Source organism: Ovis aries, chromosome 1, assembly GCF_016772045.2.
Source record: "Ovis aries strain OAR_USU_Benz2616 breed Rambouillet chromosome 1, ARS-UI_Ramb_v3.0, whole genome shotgun sequence".
Classification (NCBI taxonomy): Eukaryota; Metazoa; Chordata; class Mammalia; order Artiodactyla; family Bovidae; genus Ovis; species Ovis aries.
The window spans coordinates 74,793,153-74,817,895 of NC_056054.1; the positions used below are offsets into that span (position 1 = coordinate 74,793,153).

The window sequence follows — 24,743 nt, forward strand, 5'->3', positions numbered from 1 at the left end:
GCAGGCATCTTCATATCACTAACCTAGCTAGTGGGTCTCTGATTACTTTCCATGGAGACCACCAGCTCAAATGGTGTGCAGGTGCCAACTATTGAAGAGCTGCTGTAAGCATCACCCTTAACTAAGTAAAATTAATTTTGCCAGCTTATAAAGGTTATTTTCTAAAAATAGTCCCAGAGTCATATTTCTTAAAACTAAATAGAAACTAGAACGCATTAGCTACTGGTAAGAAAAGGTATATTTAGCTAGTAATATTTAGATGATGAAAGAAAATATGGATGTAGCTTCAACATGATCATTTGACCTTAAAAATACTTCAGAGGAGACCTGCAGGTCATGCCACATTAATGATCTAAAATGGGGAATGCTATGTGGTACCAGAAGGATTCAATTAAAAGATATATATTTTTCACATAAAATGCATTTTTTTCAGAGTTGTAGTAACAGATGAAGACATTTTTGACAAACAGACCAGTCAATCTGCTTCTGTTATTTTACTATTAAAAATAATAAAGCAGCATTATCAAAATAGCTGACCTTCTGTATAGCTAAAATACATGAAAACAGGCATTGTCAAAGTTAAATCAGTTATTATTCTGGCAAATGAACAGGTGGAATAAAATAGTGAGCCCAAATAAAACATAACAGAGGTAATGTATCTTGGGAATCTGCCGCATGATGCAGGGAACCCAAAGCTGGTGCTCTATGCAACATAAAGGGGTGGGAGGGGAAGGCAGGGGGGAGGGAGGTTTAAGAGCAAGTGGGCATGGGTATGCCTATGGACGATTCGTATTGATATTGGCAGAAGCCATCACAAAACTGCAAAATTATACTCCAATGAAAAATAATATAAAATATTTTTTAAAATCACGGAGGACTTCACTGGGGGACCACTCGTAAAGAATCCTCCTGCCAATGCATGGGACACAAGTTCAATCCCTGGTCCAGAAAGATCCCACATGTGCAGGATACTAAACCCATGCACAACAACTACTGAGCCCCCCACTCCCTAGAGTCCATGCTTCACAACAAGAGGAGCCACCACGACGGGAAGCCCATGCACCGCACCAAGAGAGTTGGCCCAGCTTGCCAGGACGAGAGAAAGCCCACATACAGCTACAAAACTCAGTGCAGCCAAAAATTAAAGCAACAGAATTAAAGATCTATCGTGTTTTTCTGCTATTGGGACACTGAGTATGTTTCTTGGTATGTTCCCTGTGTGTGGGACTGTGCTATTAAAATAATTTTGTACTGCATTCTTCTCAGTAATAATTAATAAGAACTACAAAGTCCTTCCTCAACCTTATCCATTAAATTTATCAACTCAAGTGGGTCTGTTGAGTCCTGACCTTCATGCCTCCTTTTAGGGATTCCCAACAGCCTAAAGCATTTCTGCAGTTCTATCTGATCTGTCAACAGCTTTTAATACCAGCATTTTGGGGGATTCTGTTATCCTGTGAAATTTAATCTCACCTATTTAAGCTTGCAGAAAGTTCTGGAGGGAATTATTAACAGATTTTCCCTCATCTTCTTAGAGGGTAGTGCTGAATGATTGGCTGGTTTCCCTAAGGACCCTTGGCTGCGAAGTGCTAGTTTTTCAGTAGCATCCTATTTAGCATGTGTGTGAGGCCACAGGGGAGACTGAAAGACATTTGGAATCAGAATTACATCAATATGCTGATGATGCCTCCACATCTTCGTTTCATCAAACCTTATATTCTGTAGCATTAATGCTTCCTTAACTAAGATGGAAAATGCCCCAAAACAGCACACTGCTTATGGCTCTAATTAGACAGCGGGAAACTAGATCGATGATACATTAGAGCAGTGGACCAGCAGCCTCAGCGTCACTAGGGAACTTGCCAAAAATGCAAATTCTCAGGCCCACCCCACACCTACCAAATCAGAAACTGGGACAGGAACCCAGTAAGCTGTGTTGAATAAGCCCCTCCAGGTTATTTTGATGCATACTAAAGTATGAAAACCTCTGATTAGTTAAGTGGGATGCGCTTGTCACTACAGCATCTATTGGGTAGTGATTCTTAACTTAGTAGATTAAAACATTTCTGGATCTAATTATATGGTTCTTTGTTATTAACCATGTAAAAATTCCTTGTTAAATCTAACTGGTCTATGTAGTCATTTATATTTGCCACTAAATGGTCAGAAAACTTTATATTATTCTCTAGTTCCCTCCTCTTTTTAAAATCACTTGAGGATTAGACCACAGCTTTAGATATATACACGCTGACATGCCTGACAGTGAGGCCTTTTACCAACAGACAAATTATGTTATTTTCAAATTCCATCCAAGAGTCAAAGCCCAATAAACAATATACATATTTGAGAAAAGCTCTAAATGTCAATCTTCATTGACTTCAGAGAAACCAAGTGTGAGTGCAATTTGTGTATATTTGGGGTAGAAAGCATATGAGAAATAGAAGAAATACAAAGAAATTAGATTTGGTATTACATTCTTCATATAGGTTAAAAATTTGTCTCAGGATATTCTCTCAAAATCTGTTATCTTAAAGTAGATACATGATATTGACTTAGCAGCTTCATAAGCATTATCACTACCATGTCCTGGGCCTCTTTGATGTATGCCAAATTAAATAATGGTCAAGAGATATTAACTCACCATCTCTACAAATACTGAAAGTCCTCAGTCTGAAAAATGCATATTCACGGGCCAGTGACCCAACCCTAAAATCCATGCAACTTCTGTTGCTGTGTTATTCCTTCTCTAACACTGAAAACTTTTGCCCAGAATTCGCAAAAGAAACTTCAAATGCCTTCTGCTGTTACAACTAAGCTAACTTGGTAAGTGTTAGCCTTTTTAATGCTAGAAGCCCTGGATGCTTATTTTCTCCTGAAAACATTCATTCCACAATTATTTATTGAACATTTTTAATGTGACATTCATTGCGCTAGGCAGGGGAAGAAAAAAATGATGACATAGCATCATTCTCATAGAGCTCACAGCCCAGGGGTTTTAAGACAGTGTAAATGTCTTAATTTCTTGTAAACTAATAATAAACATCTAAACATTTGTTCTTCTAGTTTTAATTAAGCCCTAGATCTGGTTGAGTCTACTAAGTTCTACTGCAGGCAATAAAACAAGTTATTCCACCAACCCATTGCTTCCTCCCAATACTTTTGTTACGGGAAGCACACTGATTGAAACCGCCCACCCTGGCCAGGTACCATAGTAACCATTTGCATGAGTTGTTTTATAACAGGAGATCCTGATAAGGAATATGGAACTAATAAGCCACCACCAACCGGAAGAATTTGGGAAAAGTCTAAAGGAGACACTGCGTGTCCGTCCATTTCCCAGAATCCCTCTCGCTAGCATCCATCTTGGCTGAGTGATGTGAGCGCCACCGGGGAAGACTGAATTAGAATGATTGGCCAAAGACCACCCAGAAACTAATCGTATCACCATAAAACCCGACGTTGGGAGCCACACGGCAGAGCAGTTCTCCTGGGTTTCCTTACCCTACTGCTCTCCACCCGGCTGCTCTTTCTCAATAAAATCTCTTGTTCTGTCAGCACGTGTGTCTCCTCGGACAATTTATTTCTGAGTGTTAGACAAGCGCCCAGTTTCAGGCCTTGGAAGGGGTCTGCCTTCCTGCAACACTTTGATGACCATAGTTCATCCCACCACAGCTTGACCTTCTGACTGAGCAATGCCTGCAGTTTGATCCTTTCCTTCCTATAAACCAGTCACATCAACTAATAGTCACTAAATTGTGCCTGACTCTTTCGTGACTTCATGGACTGTCCCCACCAGGCTCCTCTGTCCATGGCATTTCCTAGGCAAGAATATGAAGTGGGTGCCATTTCCTTCTTCAGGGAACCTTCCTGACCCTGGGATCATACCTGCATATCCTGCATTGCAGGCAGAGTCTTTACCACTGAGACACCTGGGAAGAATCTAACAGCCTACTCTCACAATTAGCCCCTGAGTAGCCTCCCTGCATCTAACTCAATACCCTCTTAGTCAATTATCAATAGAGCCATCCTTTTCAAATTTAACTCAGATCCTGATGTTTGTCTGCTCAAACCAGTTCAAGGGTTTTCTCTTTCCTCAGTAAATACTGGCCTTTGGAACACTTATAAGACCTCATCACATATAGGCACATATTATCCTCTCATACTCAGTTCCAATCACACTGACTTTTTTTTTTTTTTTTTCTATTTCTAGAAGTCCAGAAACTTCCTCAATCAAGGGTGAATGCATTTGCCTTGATCTGGAACATTTTTCTCCCAGATGTCTACATTTCCTCAATGTCTTCATTTCTATGCTCAAAAGTCATAGTAATAGAAAGGCTTTCCTGGGTCACCCTGTTTAAAATGGAAATCTCACCTTCTCTTTCACCATAACCTCTCCCCAAATTCACACTTCTTATAGTCCTGTTTAAATTTTTGTTCTGCATTGCATTAACCACTGTTCAACATACACTTGTGTGACAATCTACTTGCTTGATTATCTTTTCGTACCAGGTATGAGCTCCATGAGGACAAGATAATCTATCTGATATGTTCACTGCTGTATTCAAATTGCCTAAAACAGTGCTTGATACACAAAGGATGCTCAATAAACTTTAAGCTGATTAAACAAATAAGCAAACAAAACTTATACCCTCTCAAGTAATTAATTATCTGGTCTCATTGTGTTTGTGTGTGTGAATGTTTTCTACTTATGTATAAGAAACAGCCACCACTCATTTCTAGAGACCCTTGCCAATGGAAGATGACTATAATACAAAGTATGAAGTAAACTGACATTGCCATTCAGGGGTGTCTTCCCTTCCAAATTTCAAGGTGCTTTAGATTTAGAAAAATAAGATGTAAAGTACTTAGTTCAAAATTGTTCAAGTACTTATTACTTGCTGAGGTCCTATGCTATACATGTGGATATAAAGATGAATAACATTAGCTCCTGTCTTCTCTCATCTTAAGCAAGTCACTTTATTCCAGTATGACTATTTCCCCTGTATTTGTACCAATGTAAGATTGCACTTTTTATTTTCTTTTTTGCTCAGTCGTGTCCGACTCTCTGTGACCCCGTGGACTATACAGTCCATGGAATTCTCCAGGCCAGAATACTACAGTGGGTAGCCTTTCCCTTCTTCAGGGGATCTTCCCAACACAAGGATTGAACCCAGGTCTCCCTCATTGCACTAATTCATGCCTAAAATAGTGCTCCAGAAAAAACTCCTAGGATTACAAGACTATCTCCACCTTAGATTTGGGGGGAAAGTCTGAAAAAGAGTGGATTGAGAAAAGCCCTGGAGAATAAAGTTGACATTTTAAACTCAGTCATGAACCAATGGTGACTCTGATATTTCAGTGAGATTAATCTGTAATGTAGTTAGCCTACATGTGACAAATTACCTATTGACTACAGTTATAATTCTTGCCCAGTATAAAGACTCCAAATATGTTCAGGAATTCTAAAGCAAATCAAATTCACAACACTGATTTGTATAAAAGGAGTAATTTATCTCTCTATAAATACATTTGGTTCCTGTTCTCAGAACTAATATCCTTTATAAGGTATTATCTTTCTTAACATTAAAATTTGAGAACTCTATGGTCCATGTACCCAGCTGATGTCTCAATCAAGTTTAGTCACCAGTCACCTGTAAGAATGATATGATTTTAAATCTGTCATTTTTAGTAGTTAACTAATTATTAATTCTAAATAATGCTTACATTAGAGTTCTTTTAAAAAATAAACAGCAATCCCCTTGTTCTATTGGCTTCATAGCATAATGAATTGACTATGACATATATATATATGTGTGTATATATATATATTTGAATGTAGGCTGTAAATTTGGTTTACAGAAAATTTTGAATGTCTCTAATTACCACATTCTCCTAATATCCATGCATTTTGGGAAGAGTATCTATTGTTAGTATATGGAAGACTTAGCACATTCCACTGTTACTAGTTAAATACAACATCTTTCAATGATATTAACACAGAATAAGAAGCAAAGATAAATTGAAATGACAAAGATAAATTCATTTTATACAAATCAGTGTTATAAAATAATTTTTTTTCCTTTAAATGCCTGTACTAAAAAATAGCAACTATGGGTAACTCAGAAATTTTAAAATTTGCACTTCACAATCTGAAGAACATTCTAGTGATTTAAACTAAGAGCCTGCACATTAACAGTTATATCTTCTAAAATCTGTTGCATTACAACTCCATATTTTCTGACTTTTTTTTTTTTTTTTTTTTTACCTCCTCAGGGACAGCTCTTATATTAACAAAGCCTTTTCTGAAGACGATGAACACTCGGCGGGCTCCACAACGTAAAGCGGATGTTGCACAGTCGAAAGCTGTGTCTCCAGCTCCGAGTACAATCACGGCTCCCCGTATCGACAGCAATGGAGAGTGACAGGCACACATTCCTGAATGATGAAAGGAAAACCCCATTTTCAAGTAGAGAAACCATTTCTGCATGACAGCTCAAAAGATACTTGTACTCAAAGCAGTGTAAAATTGCATCTTGCAGTTTTCCAGGATGGAGTGTCACTATCAAATTATTCTGCTTCATTGAAAGACAGTTTTATTCCCACTTTAAAAATATGCTCATATATGTAATTTCATAGTCAATACCTTTAACTTCTTTTTTTTTTCTTTCTAGAAGGATATCTATAACACATTTTGAAGAGTTTGAGTCTTAAGAAGCTGGAATCAACCAATTAAAACTCTCTTTGTCAAAGTTGTGATGTGTATTTTTAACTTAATGCCATTAAGGTTTTTTTTTTTAGAAGGAAAACAGTGATCCTTGTGATCTGGGTTAATAATCTGCAGTATTTCATTACAACATTTTATTTAGATATCATAAGATTTCTAATGTGTAGCCCTGCTGTATATTATATTTGGTAAATTTTGAAAATTAACATGCTGAGTATGTTCCCTTTATGTAACTGAAGAATTTCTAAGAATTATTTTCTTCAAATAGTTAAAACAAACCTTTTTCCCTTTGTTTTTTAAATTTTGTTGCTTTTCCCTGGTTTTGTTTGTAAAATTGAACAATAAAAAATATTAATCTCCAAGTAAGCATTTTTCAACAGCATTTATATAAAGATTCAATGTCCACATGAAGATTCTTTTAAAAAAGTGAAAGACAGGTGTTTGCTACATATTAGTAGCATTGTATTATTGGATTAAATAAAATTGCTGACAAGATAAATTACTATAATTTTTGAAATGGTACCACAGATAACTTAGTGTTATCATTTTGCTTGAAAGTTTCTGTTTGGGGTTACATAATTAGCCCTCTGTAACTCTCAAATACGTACTATGTGTGCTAAGATATTTTTGCTTCCCTAGCAAGCATCATGTTCTCTAGGAAGAAAAAGATGAAGATGTACACAACTTTAGCTGTAAAATTCTGCAGATTGATCTAAGCGAGGCAGTTTCTTATATTTTTCAATTTTAGGAGCATAAATGTAAGTTCTTATGTTTTCGGTAGGTAATTATATGTTAGAACAGCTTAAAGTTCAGAATTCTTTAAAAGTATATATTTAAGGAGTTTGGCTATTGGTTTTTAGGGAATACCCTGTAGTTTCTTTCTCACTAAGATGATGACTCCAGCCCAGTCACAGCAGAAGAGAAGCATAGCTTCCAGTTCGTCTTCCTGTGGTATGTGAAGTGATAGCTCACAGAGACTAGGTATTAGGGTATTAATCAAAATGTTTTACTCTAATTTCATAAAACTGCGGTTTAAGGAGGGACTGAATCTTTCTGCTTGTGTGGATACAAATAAAACAAGACATGATCACTTGCCCCATTTTAAAACAAACAAACAAAAATAGTTCCCAAAGTGAAGTTGCTGCAGTTTCTTGTAAGAACACCTTCTGATGTTTGTTAAGACACTCTTATTTTGAAGCAACTTTTCATAATGCAATTTAGACCTGTATATAATACAATGAAAAATCCTTCTGATGATGTTTGATTAGGAGGATGGACAATTATGTGATTCTGGCTAACAATCATATCAGATTTTTTTTATTTTTCTTACCTTGCTATTATGAAAAGATGAACAGGAGATCTGGAAATTTTCCCACTGAGCCTGGATTTAACATAATTGTATAATACATATAACAACATAGACAATATTAGGAACAGAAGACAATTGGTGATACCTGGTTTACTGCTTTTGGCTACAAGAGGCAGAAAGTCTTTGGAAGTGTAAAACCCCTGGTCCTGTGTCAGGCCTTGGAATATGTGATCCTTCTTGGGTTCTGGCAAACCTAAGTAATACAAATTTATAAAATATTATTAGCAAGAGGAGTCACTTTTCTTACAGACCATTAGAAAGAAAGTAGAAAGCTACAGTCATTAAGATGATGTGGTTCTATAAGAAAAAAAATGTAGGCAAATTAACATAAAAGTGTACATACCACAATGTAACAGACCTCAGAGTGTACGTTTGATATATAATTTTTGTACTTGATAAATAACTTGTACTTTTGATGTATATGTAAAGCATACATCATAAATCACAGATTTATACACACATAAAAACGTGGATGCCCACATATAGTGTTAAGAGGGAAATCAGCTTATATTCTTTCCTCATAACATAAATAAAAATAATATTTCTAAGTATTAAAGTGCTAAGTATAAAAAATTCTTCACAAAAACTAAATGAAAATATGGATTTGTATTTATCTAGTTCCTGAATATAGAAGCTAACTATAAGAGGAAAAAAAGACTAAAAGACTTCAAAGGAAAACAGAGTTTTACCACAAAAATTCAACTACTTCTACATTTCAAAATATACACAAATTAAATAGTAAATGATTAACTAGAAGACTATTTTGACAAATGTCTTTTCTATATAAAGACATTTCTCAATTTTAATAAGAAACATATTCTCAATAGAAGAATAAACAAACAATAATAAAAATAGGATAAAAAAATACAGCTTATAAGCACCAAAAATCTTAAACCCTTTAGTAATATAAGAACTGTCAGTTAAAACAATAAGATATGATTTTTCTTCTATTAAAAAGTAAAAGATTTAAGAAAACTACACCATACAGCAAGGTTAAAAATGGGATTTGTTATGCCCCTTTGATAGAAATTTAGTAGAAACTGGTGCTCAACTTCTAAAAAAAGTTTTGAATCTATCATAAGAAAACACTAAGACATGCAAATAAAGGTTTAATGTACAAAAATGGTAATTGCAAAAAAAAAAAAAAAGCAAAGAGAGAGACAAAGAAAGGATAGTGGAATACAAAAATGTCAACCGAATGAATAATACAATTTTATTTTAAGAAAAGAAAAAGATTATAGAACAAAATGTAGTTATTAAAACAAACATTTGAAAAATGAGGTAACAGATTGCAGTAAAAAAAAAAAAATTAAATAAACCAGCAGGACACAAAGCATTGTATATTCAAGTTTTGTAACCTGAATAGTGATCATTTCTGGGAGTGGGATTAAAGATATTCCATTGTGGTTTTTTTTTCCTTATTTGCCAAATGGTCTGTAATATTCATGTATCAACAAATTAGGAAATAATTGCCAACAGTCTGAAAAGAATATGAATAGGCAGCTAAAATGTTTTCAAACTACGATTAAAACAAATCTGATAGCTTTCACTCCACTACAGGAAAGCTTTTCATCTCAATTCTATAAGGGAGAAATTTAAGTTTAATGTTATTTACTATCTAAAATTCAGTCAACCAATAGGCCATTCCAGAGAAGCAGGAGTTTATTTCAGACTTAAATGAAGGGCAATGGTAGTTGTTGGTGGACACAAAGAGCAAAAAGCATGGTGTAAGGGATGAGTTTTGTTGTGTGAGATAAGGTAGATACTATATTTGACCTGAAAACTGAATGGGCCTTGTGGATTGAGTTTGTAGCCAGCAATAAACCACTCCTGTCCCTTCAAATTAAATCAAACATTTTTTCTTCCCTGTCCATCACCTCCTCCATTTACTCCCTGAAAACATTTGCCTTTTGTATTTAGATTATTCTAAAAGCATTATTTTAAGTCATTTTAATTATTTAAGAAAGTTAGACAAATCATTTGACTTGCCTTTGTCTTACTTCTCTATAAATGAAAGGAGGATAAGTTTATTTCTTCATTTGCTGACATTGATGAATATACTTTAGTCTATTTGTAACATGGCAACTATTACATAGATGTGTGGTTATTAATGTAATTATTTTAGAAAGATTGAGATGGGATGGATACAGTTACATAAATAAGAGGTGACTAAGTACTTGAAGATCCTAATAACAAAATAATTTTTCTCAAAAGTTAAGATGATTGTAGTTTAAGCTACATCTGATTAGTCAAAGGAACATAAATCATTTAATATACATCTATATAAACAGACATATATATTTAAATAATGACCTGTCACCCCTCTTATATTACTATACCACAGAGATTGTGTATGTTCTATGATACTCATTTTCTCATTTTCCTGTTAAAAACCAATAAACAATAAGGAAAATAATGTGAAGTGTTTTGCAGTTTCAAGGTGATATGATAAGGAAAAATGCTTGAGGCAGATCAAAAACAAAGCACAGAGAATGTAAGTGGTGGATAAGAATTCCACAGTTTCTGGTAACAAAGTCTAAGATCATTCCTTTACTAATTCCTAATCTGATCTTTTTCACTATTTGCTAGGACTAAGGCAAAATGGAGATTTACATCTGTGCTTAATTTCTACAGACCCACTGCTGAAATAACTGTTCTATAAAGAAATGCAAGGCATTCTTATTAAGTGCACTAGCTGACCCACAGAAATGATGACTTTTTTTTCTCTCCACAAAAATTATTTCATGAGAAAAAAAGCTTTGGTAAAATTTAAATTTCTCTTTTTCACTTGAATCGGACACTGACAAAAATGACTGTGTTTCCTGTTTTCACCCCACTCTGCATTTATCACTGTAATGAATTTAACATTTACTAGCTCAGATTCTCCCTGTAAATGTTCAGGAGGGCACTAGTTACATATCCTGACCTATAGATATCGGCTTGAGGAGAGGAAAAATGAGTCAGTAACTAGACAGGGTCATTATGACTGGGTTATCTCTGCAGCCTATTTAGCCACAGCCCAGTTCATGCACACTTTCAGATTCCCAAGGTCCATGGAGCCCTTCTCTCCCACCTGGGTGGCAGGTCATCCAATAGGACCATGTATCTGAACCTCTTCTCACAGACTCTCAGGTAGTCCAGCCCAGCTGGCAGAAGTACCCTAATCCTCTGCTAACCATGATGGCCGTTGGGTGATTAGAAACAGGGTTTTGTCATCAGACTTTGACTGAATTCGTCCTCTCCCATATTTCCTGATTGTAATTTTCTATAAGTTTCTACGCTAGTTTTATGTATACCTAGCTAAGTATGCCTGTCAAAGTATCAACCAAACACTAATCTAGGTATAACTGTGAAGGCTATAGATATAGCTAATATTTATAATCACTTGATTTTAAGTAAAGGAGATTTCTTCAATAACCTGGGTAGGCCTCATCCAATAAGTTCAAGGTCTTAAGAACAAAAATGTTGTTTTTGTTGACAGAAGAAGAAGTTCTGTCTGTCTGCTGACCTGACCTGTACCTTTCAGATTTGTCAGCTTCCACAACTGCATAAGCCGAATTTTTCAAATAAATCATACCACTCTTTCTATCTTATATTTCCTAAAGTTTTTATCATTTGAGAGAGCCCTGAAATAATTCATTACTCTCTATGATCTTCTACCTCTGCATTTCTAAAACAGGAATAGTAATTATATTATCCCATATATGTGAGATTTAAAGGAATATCTACCTATCTATAACCTAGTACATAGTGAATGCTCAATAAATATTAGCTATTAAGATAGGGTTAGCTGTGAAAAGGGAGAAGGCAATGGCATCCCACTCCAGTACTCTTGCCTGGAAAATTCCATGGACGGAGAAGCCTGGCAGGCTGCAGTCCATGGGGTCGCTAGGAGTCAGACACAACTGAGCAACTCTACTTTCGCTTTTCACTTTCATGCATTGGAGAAGGAATTGGCAACCCACTCTAGTGTTCTTGCCTGGAGAATCCCAGGGACGGGGGAGCCTGGTGGGCTACCGTCTCTGGGGTCGCACAGAGTCGGACATGGCTGAAGCGACTTAGCAGCAGCAGCAGCAGCAGCAGCTGTGAAAAGAAGGGAAGAGAAAAGTAAAGGAGAAAAGGAAAGATATACCCGTTTGAATGCAGAGTTCCAAAGAATAGCAAGGAGAGATAAGAAAGCCTTCCTCAGCGATCAATGCAAAGAAATAGAGGAAAAGAATAGAATGGGAAAGACTAGAGATCTCTTCAAAAAAATTAGAGATACCGGGGGAACATTTCATGCAAAGATGGGCTCAATAAAGGACAGAAATGGTATGGACCCAACAGAAGCAGAGTTGGACTATAAAGAAAGCTGAGTGCAGAAGAATTGATGCTTTTGAACTGTGGTCTTGGAGAATGCTCTTGAGAGTCCCTTGGACTGTAAGGAGATCCACCCAGTACATCCTAGAGGAGATCAGTCCTGGGTGTTGAGGCTGAAACTCCAATACTTTGGCAACCTGATGCAAAGAGCTGACTCATTGGAAAAGACCCTGATGCTGGGAAAGATTGAGGGCAGGAGGAGAAGGGGACAGGAGAAGAGGATGAGATGGTTGGATGGCATCACCGACTTGATGGACATGGGTTTGGATGAATTCCAGGAGTTGGCGATGGACAGGGAGGCCTGGAGTGCTGCGGTTCATGGGGATGCAAGGAGTCAGGTATGATTGAGAGACTGAACTGATTATTTGGTACTTTCTTTTTTTTTTTTTTTTCAAATTCCACATCTTGTGGAAAGGAAGGAATAAAGCTTAAATCAAAGTAAAGTATTAAACTTTAGCAAATTTAAACAAAGTGCTACAAAAGAAGAAAAATGAAGCAACCTTAAGTGAAATATGAAAGATAATGAAACTTGCAAATACCCATCTATCAAAGGAAGATTTCCCTGAGAGTAGGAGGCATATTAATAAATAAAGTACATGTCTATACTAAGATGATTTCAAAATGGCACTGAAATGACTTTTTAATTCATTTTTCAGTGGGAAGAAGGAGGTTCATGGATAAAGAGAAATTGACAAAGATTTGACAAACAAAACAGCTCAGTAATAATATATGTATAGTGTTCTTTGTCTTTCAATAAGGCCAGATAGTTTCCTTGTTCCCCTAGAATAGTTACAGAAGTTTTTGGTTTTTCAGCATGTATTTATACAAAGGAACACCTTCTTAAGAAACACTGAAAGACTATCATTTTCAATTCTCCAAAAAGAGAAAAGACAGAAAATTTTGCTTACATTACAGAAAATCTGACTTAACATGTATTGATTATTTACATGCACTGTTTTAAGTGTCCGACTTTTGGCAGGTGATTTTTACATACAAACTCATTTAATTTTCCAAACAACTCTGTAAGACAACTCTTTATTATCTGCATTGCAGATATGAGAATTCTCATGAACATAAAGATTAAGTAACTCTGTGGAAGGTCATAGAAGAAGGAAGTGGCAATGCCAGTTTTTAACCTGGACGATCTGACTATAGAGTGTGTATGCTTGAACTTGAAAATGCTGCCTTTGCCATATACAAGGTTATAAATTAGGCCGTGTTATAATGCGTTGCTACATAACAAGTGATACCTAAATTAATCATTCAACTTTTGTGTTAAGATTCACCACAGAATGTTCCTCTCTAGTGGGAGAGAAAAGATTGGCTGCTTCTCTAGACTGTCTTTGTTTTGTGGTTACTTTCTCTAGCATAATTCCTTTCCAAAATGTTTTCCTCCTTTAGTGTATTCCTCTTGGCTGTCTACTGGTTATTTTTCAATGATTTGATATTCTTTGAAATCTGTATCTCTGCTTTGTTTCTGAAGCATCTCCCTCTGGAACAACTACGGGATAAACAACAGCAGGGTATACAGTAAATTATTTTTGCTCCATATTAAGTTCTACACAAATTCAATGAACATTAACATGATATTAAATATTCTGCTTCATGTTACCATCTAGTAGGTAATAGAGGAGGAATAAGTTTCAAAGGATGAGTCTTCATAGCTATTGTAGGATGTGCATGTTTATGAATTTCTCAGATTTTATATGCAATATCTGCGTGTGTTACTGGGTCCCTTATTCAGTGTTAATTGATTTGTGCAAGCATTAGTGTGATGCCTCTCATTCGAATGACAGCTAAGCTGTAATAGGAAAGATGGTGACCAGATAGACCTGTCACTGGAGACAGCCTCACACATCCCACAGAAGTGGAGAAGACAGCACAGAACACTGTGAGACTGCCTCAGGTACCTGGCAAAAGTGGTTTACGAGAAGAGGCAATACTCTAGGATACTGAACTGTCTCGGCAGGTTCTTCAAGTCTTGTTATTTCACACAAGTGCTTTGTTAATAAGATTTTAGTAGACACATAAAATCCCACTGACTATGTCCTCCTCTCAAGTTTACTGGCTGCACACAGCAAAATGTAGCTGATGGTGAACGTCCTAAGTGTTTGACTTTACCAAGTACTTCTGTATCTGAGACCTTGTTTTCTTCTCATAGAAGAAAGCATGTTGTGTGATCTCAGTCCTCACCGCTAAGCCTGGTTCGGGGAATGGTGCTGCATTAGGAAGAACAATAACATGTGAAGATTAAACATGGATTCATTAAACAAACTCTAAGGGACACTAAGCTATCTACCACAGCTATGCACCTGTGCCTCTGTAAGAACTGCTCCTGTGTAACCACTGGTTTTATTTCTGTTTATTAAATCTTTTTAAAGTATCTTAACGTCAACTTACTTATTTCTAGCATTTGTAAACACAGCATACCGAATAAGAGTGAAACTTCTAAGTCATTTCTGCATTAAAATTCTAGTTTTAGCACTTACTGGCAATTATGACCTTGGGCAAGCAAATTATTCTTTCTGGGCAGCTGCAGCCTCATCTTAGGTTTGTTAGGAGAATAAATGAAAACAATATATGTAAAGCTCTTTGCATAGATGTGAAATTCATGTTTCCTTCTATTTATATTCTTTCCCTGAAAGCCTTTGTTTAATATAATCAAATGATACATTTGGCTAGATATAAATTAAATGCTCATCTCATCCATGATATACACAGTTAACACTCCTGCACATTTAAACTGTCAGTACTGGACAGATTGGTTAGAATTATTAGGTAAGAAAATAGTCATGAGCAACGAGGGGTGGCCTAGCCCAAAAAGGTGCAAATTGATCTCTTCATCCCAACCCAGACAGGCCTAGGAGAGCGCAGAGATATGCTACAAAATAACCACAGAGACTTTTCCAGTTCCGGAACATGATCTAGGCACACAATGAATATCAAACTAACCACAGGGGCTTCCTCAAGTAACCTTCAGTTCAGTTCAGTTCAGTCCAGTCGCTCAGTCGTGTCCAGCTCTTTGCAACCCCATGAATCACAGCACTCCAGGCCTCTCTGTCCATCACCAACTCCCGGAGTTTACCCAAACTCTTGTCCATCAAGTTGCTGATGCCATCCAGCCATCTCATCCTCAGTCATCCCCTTCTCTTCCTTCCCCCAATCCCTTCCAGAACCTTAGGCAGCTAGAAGATCCTTCAGTTCAGTTTTCAGTTCAGTCATTCAGTCCTGTCTAACTCTTTGAGACCCCATAGACTGCAACATGCCACGCTTTCCTGTCCATCACCAACTCCTGGAACTTAATCAAACTCACGTCAATTGAGTGGGTGATGCCATTCAACCATCTCATCCTCTGTCATCCCCTTCTCCCGCCTTCAATCCTTCCTAACATCAGGTCTTTTCCAATGAGTCAGTTCTTTGCATCAGGTGACCAAAGCACTGGAGCTTCAACTTCAGCATCAGTCCTTCCAATGAATATTCAGGACTGATTTCCTTTAGGATTAACTGATTTGACCTCCTTGCAGTCCAACGGACTCTCAAGACTCTTCTCCAACACCACAGTTCAAAAGCATCAATTCTTTGGCACTCAGCTTTCTTTATGGTCCAACAATCTTACATACATAACTACTGGAAAAACCATAGCTTTGATTATATAGACCTTTGTTGGCAAAATAATGTCTCTGCTTTTTAATATGCTGTCTATGTTGGCCATAGCTTTTCTTCCAAGGAGCAAGCATCTTTTAATTTCATGGCTGAAGTCACCATCTGAAGTGGTTTTGGAGCCCAAGAAAATAAAGTCTGTCACTGTTTCCATTATTTTTCCATCTATTTGACATAAAGTGATGGGACCAGATGCTATGATCTTAAGTTTTTTGAATGTTGAGTTTTAAGACAGGCTTTCACTATCCTCTTTCATCAAGAGGCTCTTTAGTTCTCTTCTCTTCCTGCCATAAGGGTGGTATCATCTGCATATCTGAGGTTATTGATGTTTCTCCTGCAATCTTGATTCCAGCTTGTGTTTCATCCAGCCTGGCATTTCACATAATATAGTCTCCATATAAGTTAAATGAGCAGAGTGACAATATACAGCCTATATGGCTCTCAAATTAATTTCTTTAATGTATCTATGTTTTATTAAGCCATAATTGAAGCATATTAGTTTTAGGTGTACAACGTGATTCAATATTTGTATATACTGCAAAATGATTACCACAGTAAGTCAAGTTAACTGCCTTGCTTTTAGAATGAAGATATTCCTGACTTACTTACGTATGGGATTGTTCTGAAAATGAGGTAGAAAATTATGCATAAAAGCACTTTGGAAGGTTTTTTTCTAAAAAGCACTCTGACTAAATCTAAAATAACATTCACGTGAAAGCTATTATTACACGTCCGATAAAATTCAAAAGGGCTTCCCTGATAGCTCAGCTGGTAAACAATCTGCCTACAATGCGTGAGATCTGGGTCCAGTCCCTGGGTTGGGAAGATCCCCCGGAGATAGGTAAGGGTACCCACTCCAGTATTCTGACCTGGAGAATTCCAAGGACTGTATAGTCCAGGGGTATCAAAGAGTCAGACATGACTGAGTCACTTTCACTTTCACTTTCAAAATACAAAAACAGTGGATAATAAAGACTCATATTATAATAGATTCATAGTACACACTTTCACAAACAGAAAATATTGTAGTTAATTATAAGAAGGTATTTAAATGGCTGTACATAGATATGTAAATGTAGGAATGAGTCATAAATTCGTATATTTGTGGACATACATGTTTATATAATTATAATTTCTAATTATATAATTAGAAAAAGGAAACTATTTCCATATCAAGCCTGAACAGTTGAGATTACAATATGGAAGTAAAATATTCTTTTCAAGGGCCTAAGCATTTTACAATTCCACAATGGATTATAAAGGTCTTCATCTCACTTAAAAATCATTTATATGGCTCAAAGGATTTATATCTTATTTCCAAGGGAAAACAGTGCCATAAGGGTTATCATTCTAGGATCTATATATTGACTGGAAAGAGAACAGATCAATGATGCCCTATTGTGATTCTTTTCTCAATAAAACTCCCCTTCTTTTTTCCACAATCCCACTGTAAATATGTTTAGCTCTGAGTGTTCAGACTGAATTCAGAAAGAATGGAGTGATTCTATATAATACATATGAAATCAGATCACCATGCATCACAATAGTATTCATTTCACTGATTTTTAAATTCCCATTAAACATCTGTTCTGTATAACCACAGTCTAGTCCTTCTCTATGTGACCGACCACAAGCATTAATTGTATGGATCACATAATTTATTAGAGCATAGCAAGATGAAGACTTTCAAAAAATATTATGAATGAAATCATCTCATATTTTTTCCCATTTCACAAGGTCTTTTTCTGTACAAAAACATATAACAATAATGACATCCAGAACTAAGAGAAGTAATGAACCTTCATATAATTTTGGATAGAGGCTAAACTAAGATCTTTTTACTGGGGGGGGGGGGGGGGAGCATTGGAGAAGAGAATAAAGTAAACAAACATAATAATTCCTACAACATTACAAATGCATTTCACTTTGGTTTTATGATTTCATGTAGAAACTATCTACAAGTTCTATTATACCAATGATAGCAGTACATAAAACTTCATATTAAAACTTAAAATAAAGCTCCAATGTAGAGTTCATATGGGTGACAAACAATACATAAAATAAAGCATTGTATTCACAAGATCAACACATATGAAGTAAACTACTTGAATCCAAGGAGTTAAAATTCTTCTAGAAGATTTTTTAACCTGTTATAAAATATCATAAAATATCTAGCAATTTCATACAACACAACGAGAATACTGCTCACTATGCATTTCATTTGCACTCTCATAATTTTTACTTCTTTTATATATCTGGATAAAATGGAGAGAGAGAGGAAGACTTTATTTCATTAATACAATAATGTCTAAGAATTCAAAGATGGATAAAATATCCTTGAGTGTATTTTACTTTCCTGATAAATAATACTTATACTTAGGATTGTTAGGTAGTTAGAATAGGAAAAAGGAGTCCAGAATGGCAGTGGCTAAAAGACAAAGAAGGGAAAAGCCCACAGAAATAGAACAAAGGAAGGTCTGAGGACCAGAGTGAGGACCTCAGGTGAAGCAAACATCCTCCTCGTTAGCCCAGTTTACATAGTGCAGGCTCAGGGGGAGGAGAAAAAAACATAAAAAGAGGAGCCAAAATTGAGCCTCTGGCTCTCTTCTCTTTGCATCTTTTGGGTCAGCCCGCCCTCACGCCTCAAGGATTTTCCTTTGTTTTCCAAATAAAACTGAGCTGTAACACTGGGTCTGGCTATTGCTTCTAATTTTTGGTATGCTGAGACAGAACCAAGGAAACTACACACTCCCCAGACATCTGTGGTGCCGTTTCTCGTATTTAACCTGGCTGAAACAACCTTGGCCGCGTGAGGCAGAGGCCAAGCACAGCAGAAGCCCAACTCAGCAAAAGCTCCCTCAGTGGAAGCTGAACATGAAGAAAACCCAGCACAGAGGAGGTAACAAGAAGCCCAGCATGCTGGAAACTGGGACAGCAAAAACAAACTCGGCAGAACGTTCATGCAGCTCAGTCTCAGATTCCAGAAGACCTCCAGTTGGGGTAGGAAGTCCTTGCCCCTATGGCTGGAAAGACATGTGGCTAACAAAATTTTAATTCCTTTACAATCTCGCATTTCTTGTTTCCTCGAACCACCCGCACATGGGCAAGCAGCAGTGGGTGCAACTGAGGGACTCTGGAGAGGCTACTCCCCAGTGTGCCCTAAAGGCTCCACTATCCTCTGCATTCTAGTAGCTGTTACCCAAGTGGGTGGGGGTTCTTCTGTCTTTAATTTTCTTTGTGCCAAGGATCAAGCCAATGAAAACTGTGAGCATAGGTCAGGTATTTGGCAGGTTTTCCAGCAAGTTATGAAGAGGATTCCTTGGCATGTTTTTCCCACTGCTTTTTCCTCCCATCCTTCAGTTCTTTTCCAGGACTTGAGTCCAGCCAAAACCCAAGGTGCCTGGTTTTAGAACTTAATGAGGCTCAGGTTCTTGATGTCTCGTTGCAAAAAAAAATTCAGTGAGAGACACAGTGATAGGTGAGAGGCGGATTTGTTCAGATTTAGAGAGAAGCACACTCCACAGGTTGTGGGCCACTGCAGAGGGCCAGTGTGGCCGCCATGGAATGTGGTGTGGAGTCCAAAATGTCAGTGGCTAAAAGACAAAGAAGGGAAAAGCCCACAAAAATAGAAGAAAGGAAGGTCTGAGGACCAGAGTGAGGACCTCAGGTGAAGCAAACAGCCTCCTGGTTAGCCTAACTTACATAGGGTAAGCTCAGGGGGAGGAGGAAAAAAAAAAAGCGGAGCCAAAATCGAGCCTCTGGCTCTCTTCTCTTTGCATCTTTTAGGACAGCCTGCCCTCATGCCTCGAGGATGTGTTTTCATTTTCTTCCCAAATAAAACTGAACTGTAACACTGGGTCCATCCATCACGTCAAATTTTTGCTGCGGCGAGACAGAACCGAGGAAATTACACACTCACCTGACAGGATCTACCATATCTATTGTTCTCTATATAAAAGGACACATGAAGGAACCAAAAAAACAAACCAAAATCTTGGACAAAAAAAAAAAAGATGAAATATTTTTCTTTATATTTTCGTAATCTAACTTTCTTATAATTAGAAAAAATTATTTTACTAATTAAAATTTAATTTTAATATAAACATAAGAGCTCATTAAAAGCTCTCTTCCAGAAAAGATATATTAATGTAATTTTCTATTTCTATCACAAAAGTATACCTAGCCCTTTGATTCTTGGTATTATTTATTAAAGTGTGCTTTATCTCTTGGGCCTTTTCTATTTATTTTCCTCTCTTCTCTCTTCTCTGTTTCTCATTTTCATTTGGCTTTTGCTCTAAAACAATTTCCTTAAATTTTAATCCTCTCATCATGAAGTAAGGGTAAGCAAAAAAATTCAAAGAACATGCCTCAGGCAAAGGTTTTTTCCTTAATGACTGGAATTCTTAGACGGTGTTAGAAAATTACTATTTAGGACTATGTAGTATACTATAGTCCAAAGTAAAGAAATCATTAATAATAAAATACTAAAAGGAACAGTTATATTACAAAATAAATCTACCAGGCTTACAAAGAAAACAAATTTGCAACAGCCACCTGCTGTGGAGATGAGGCAGTAATCTCAACAGCAGGAAATAAAAGAGAAGAGAGGAGAAAAATACAAAAGCACAGACATTAAAAAAGTAATTAAAACACTTATCTCCATCGACATACATAACGAAAAAAACCCTCAACCAGCCACCTAAAAACATACTCTATTGAACTGCACAGCAGGAAATAGCATTAAAGCTGCCACCATAAACACACATTCTGTAGAAGGGAGAAGACCCCTTTAAAAACGTAATCTCAAAAGTATTACTAATGTGTTAATCACCAGTAAATGTACCTCACATTCATTGCATTGTATTAGTTACCTTCTCAAAGATATTTTTAATTTCATTTCTACACTTTTTATTCAAATAAATTCTTAACTATAGGTCCCGGTAACCTTTTTATTTGTAATCTTTCTAATGAATTTTACAACTATATTGTGAGGCTAAAGTATTCTGCATTATCAAAAACTTTATGCAAAACATTTTAATATAACATGCATTTAGATAATGCAGTAAAACTATGTCCTTTAAAGCCAAAATCATCTTTGCTATAGTACTGAAATAAAGAGTGAAACACAATGCAAGAGTTGAGGTCATGGATTATGGATTAAAACTGAAATGAAAGCCAAAAGTCATTCTGAATTACTCAAGTATGCCCTGGCCTTCAAAGCTCTGCAAAGTGAAACAATACAAGTTTAAGCAAACAAGTGGCAGACTTTAAAATAAAGACCATGCACTAAATGTGCCTGGTGACTCTCTCAGCTGCTGAAAGTTGTTTCTTCATCTATGTAATTCTCCACAGGCATGTCTGTGAAACAATAGAGAGCTGCCTGATTCAGACTCAAAAGACTTCTAATGGACTTCTGACCTTTACTTTTAAGCTATTAGCTATAAGCTCATGCCCAAATCATTAAATTTTAAACCTCAGTTTTCTCATCTTTGAAATCAAAACAATCACAAAAGTGCATTTCCTTACAGAAATTTCCTGCTACATGGACAAGTAAGCATAATGCAGCTCTATACTGCTGAAACAACTTAATTTTACATGTAGAAAAGCAATTCATAATTATAAATATTGGTTTTGCTATCATATAATTAATCTTTTAATTATGCATTTTGTTCTTTACTCAAATGATATATTTCTGAGGAAATTTATTTATCTTCCTCTAAATCACTACTGTGGTTTTATAAATCTTACAAGAAACACTTACCTCAGATTTTTTTTTTAAGAAATGTATATGATATAAGAAAAACATTAAATTATTTCCAAGATTAAATACACTTGGAATGCGTTTAGTACTACTGGTATATTGCTGAGCTAAGAGTCTTGAAATCAGAATACCTGTCTAGGAATTCAGAAAATTCCACAAAGTAATAATTTTCCAAGGACATTCTTTACGGATAGACATGGTCAACCATTTCAGAAACACATGGTTGACTTTGAACCTCAATTTGTTCATCCACAAAATATGCAGATTATCTAGAAACCAAGTTTTGAAACTTGCTTGTGTTTCTCAAAGAATCCAAGACTATGAAATGTATCTTTGTACATATGTGCATTTATCATATATGTGTGCAGAGGGTTCATACCTTTCATTACATACCCAAAGGAGCCTGCAACTCAAAAATGCTTGAAGAATCATATTCACCAAGATTAATTCAACTATATCATACCATTTGGGGCTTCCCTGGTGGCTCAAATGGTAAAGAACCTGCCTGCAATGCAGAAGACCCGGGTTTGATCCCTGGTTTGGGAAGATCCCCTGGAAAAGGGAATGGCAACCCACTCAGTATTCTTGCCTGGAAAATCCCATGGACAGAGGAGCCTGGTGGGCTACCATCCAGAGGGTCACAAAGAGTCAGACATGACTGATAGTCTAAACACACATACTGTATCATTTATCCAACTGCCATTCCAAGCACATGAAGTGCAGTCTCAAATGCCAAAATCTAATGTAATTATCCACACCTAACAACTGCTACACACCATGAATGAATACCAGTTTCTCTAAGAATGTGTAAATATACTAAGGCCTGATAAAATTAAGTAACAGTTTTGACATCAGACATAACTTTGTTCATGTTACTACTCCACTATATATTGACCATATAACTTACATCATGACAGCAACTTAAATTTCAATTCTCAGTTTCCTTATCTATGAAATCAGGTAGATTAACAGAGATAATATATCTTGATAATATGATAAGTGCTTACAATAGTGACTGGCATGTGGTAACACTAATCAAAGAACTGGCTTTTATATATTTTACCTTTCAAAATCCTATTACTTGCAATAGCTGAATAATAATTCCATTCTATCATATAAATCAGCCACTAAAAGGAACAAAATAGGATCATTTGTAGAGACATGGATGGACCTGCTACTGCTGCTGCTAAGTCGCTTCAGCCATGTCTGACTCTGTGCAACCCCAGAGACGGCAGCCCACCAGGCTTCCCTGTCCCTGGGATTCTCCAGGCAAGAACACTGGAGTGGGTTGCCATTTCCTTCTCCAATGCATGAAAGTGAAAAGTGAAAGTGAAGTCACTCAGTCGTGTCCAATTCTTCACGACCCCATGGACTGCAGCCTAGCAGGCTCCTCTGTCCATAGGATTTTCCAGGTAAGAGTACTGGAGTGGGGTGCCATCATGCTCCATGGATGGACCTAGAGACTGTCATATAGAGTGAAGTCAGAAAAACAAATACGATATATCAATGCATGTATATGGAATCCAGAACATGGCACAGGTGACCTTATTTCTAAGGCAGGAATAGAGGCACAGACATAAAGAACAGACATGCGGACGTGGGGGGAAGGGGAGGGTGGGACAAGCTGGGAGATTAAGATTGACACATATATACAACCATGTGTAAAATAGAGAGCTAATGGGAACCTGTTATAAAACACAGGAACCTTAGTTAGCTTAGTGCTCTGTGATGACCTAGAGGGGTGGGATGGAGTAGGATGGTGGGAGGGAGATCCAGGAGGAAGGGATATACATATACATATAGCTCACACACTTAACTGTACGGCAGAAACTAACACAACATTAGAAAGCAATTATATTCCAAATTTAAAAACCCTACTACTTTCAACTTGTACCTTCCTTGATATTTTTCTTTAATATTTAACATAATTTAAATCTAAAACACCACAACTACCAAAACTACGATAATTTATAACTTAAGTGTCAATCAACAATTCCTTAGGCATGGTAATTAACCATATAAAACTCAGCACATTAAATGTATATTCACTGTATAGCTAGTTCTAAAATTTTTCTTACATAAAAAAGTCAAGCAAAACTACAGTCTATCATGATCAACATTCAAATTTGGATACTAGTTGTGATTTTTAATTGTATTTAAGATCAGATGGAAATAGAAATCTTAGATGTTTCATTTATCTAAACACTTATTCATTAATATATATTGAGTGCCTACCATATGCCAGCTGACGCATAAGGTACTAGAGATACAAAGATAAATAGCCTCCAATCTAGTGGGAAAAGGACATATAATCAACAACGTCATAAAGCAAGGTAAGTACTACGACAAACAGACGCAAAGTAAGTGCACAGGAGCCCTTACAAAACACACTTCACCTGACCTGGTGACACTGGTAATTATGTTAAGTATTCAAAGTATTCTGGTAGTCACATATGGATGTGAGAGTTAGATCATAAAGAAGTTTGAGTGCCAAATAACTAATGCTTTCAAACTGTGGTTTTGAAGAAGACTCTTGAGGGTCCCCTGGAATACAAGGAGATCAAACCAGTCACTCCTAAAGGAAATAAACCCTGACTATTCATTGCAAGGACTGATGCTGAAGCTGAGGCTCCAATACTTTGGCCACCAGATGCAACGAGTTGACTCATTAGAAAACCGACCCTGATGGTGGGAAAGATTAAAGGCAAGAGGAGAAGGGGACGATAGAGGATGAGATGTTTGGATGGATCACTGACTCAATGGACATGAGTTTGAGCAAGTTCTGGGAGATGGTGAAATGCAGCCTGGTGTGCTGCAGTCCATGGGGTTGACAAGAGTTGGACACGGCTGATCAACTGAACAACAATTCT

The 24,743-nt window shown here is 36.7% G+C and overlaps 1 protein-coding gene across 4 annotated transcripts in view; it reads right to left on the reverse strand.

The window, feature by feature from the left end:
- DPYD (dihydropyrimidine dehydrogenase) overlaps positions 1–24,743 on the reverse strand; it is a 930,457-nt gene that overhangs the window by 541,531 nt on the left and 364,183 nt on the right. For 2 of the 4 annotated variants that reach the window (XM_004002217.5, XM_060411987.1), the window contains exons 9-10: positions 8,179–8,286; positions 6,266–6,435 (exon numbers count right to left, since the gene is read on the reverse strand). In XM_004002217.5, coding sequence (XP_004002266.3) covers positions 6,266–6,435; positions 8,179–8,286 — 278 coding nt within the window. Of the gene's footprint in view, positions 1–6,265; positions 6,436–8,178; positions 12,177–24,743 lie in introns of those variants that run through there. The other 2 variants (XR_009599787.1, XR_009599789.1) reach the window with 1 other exon arrangement.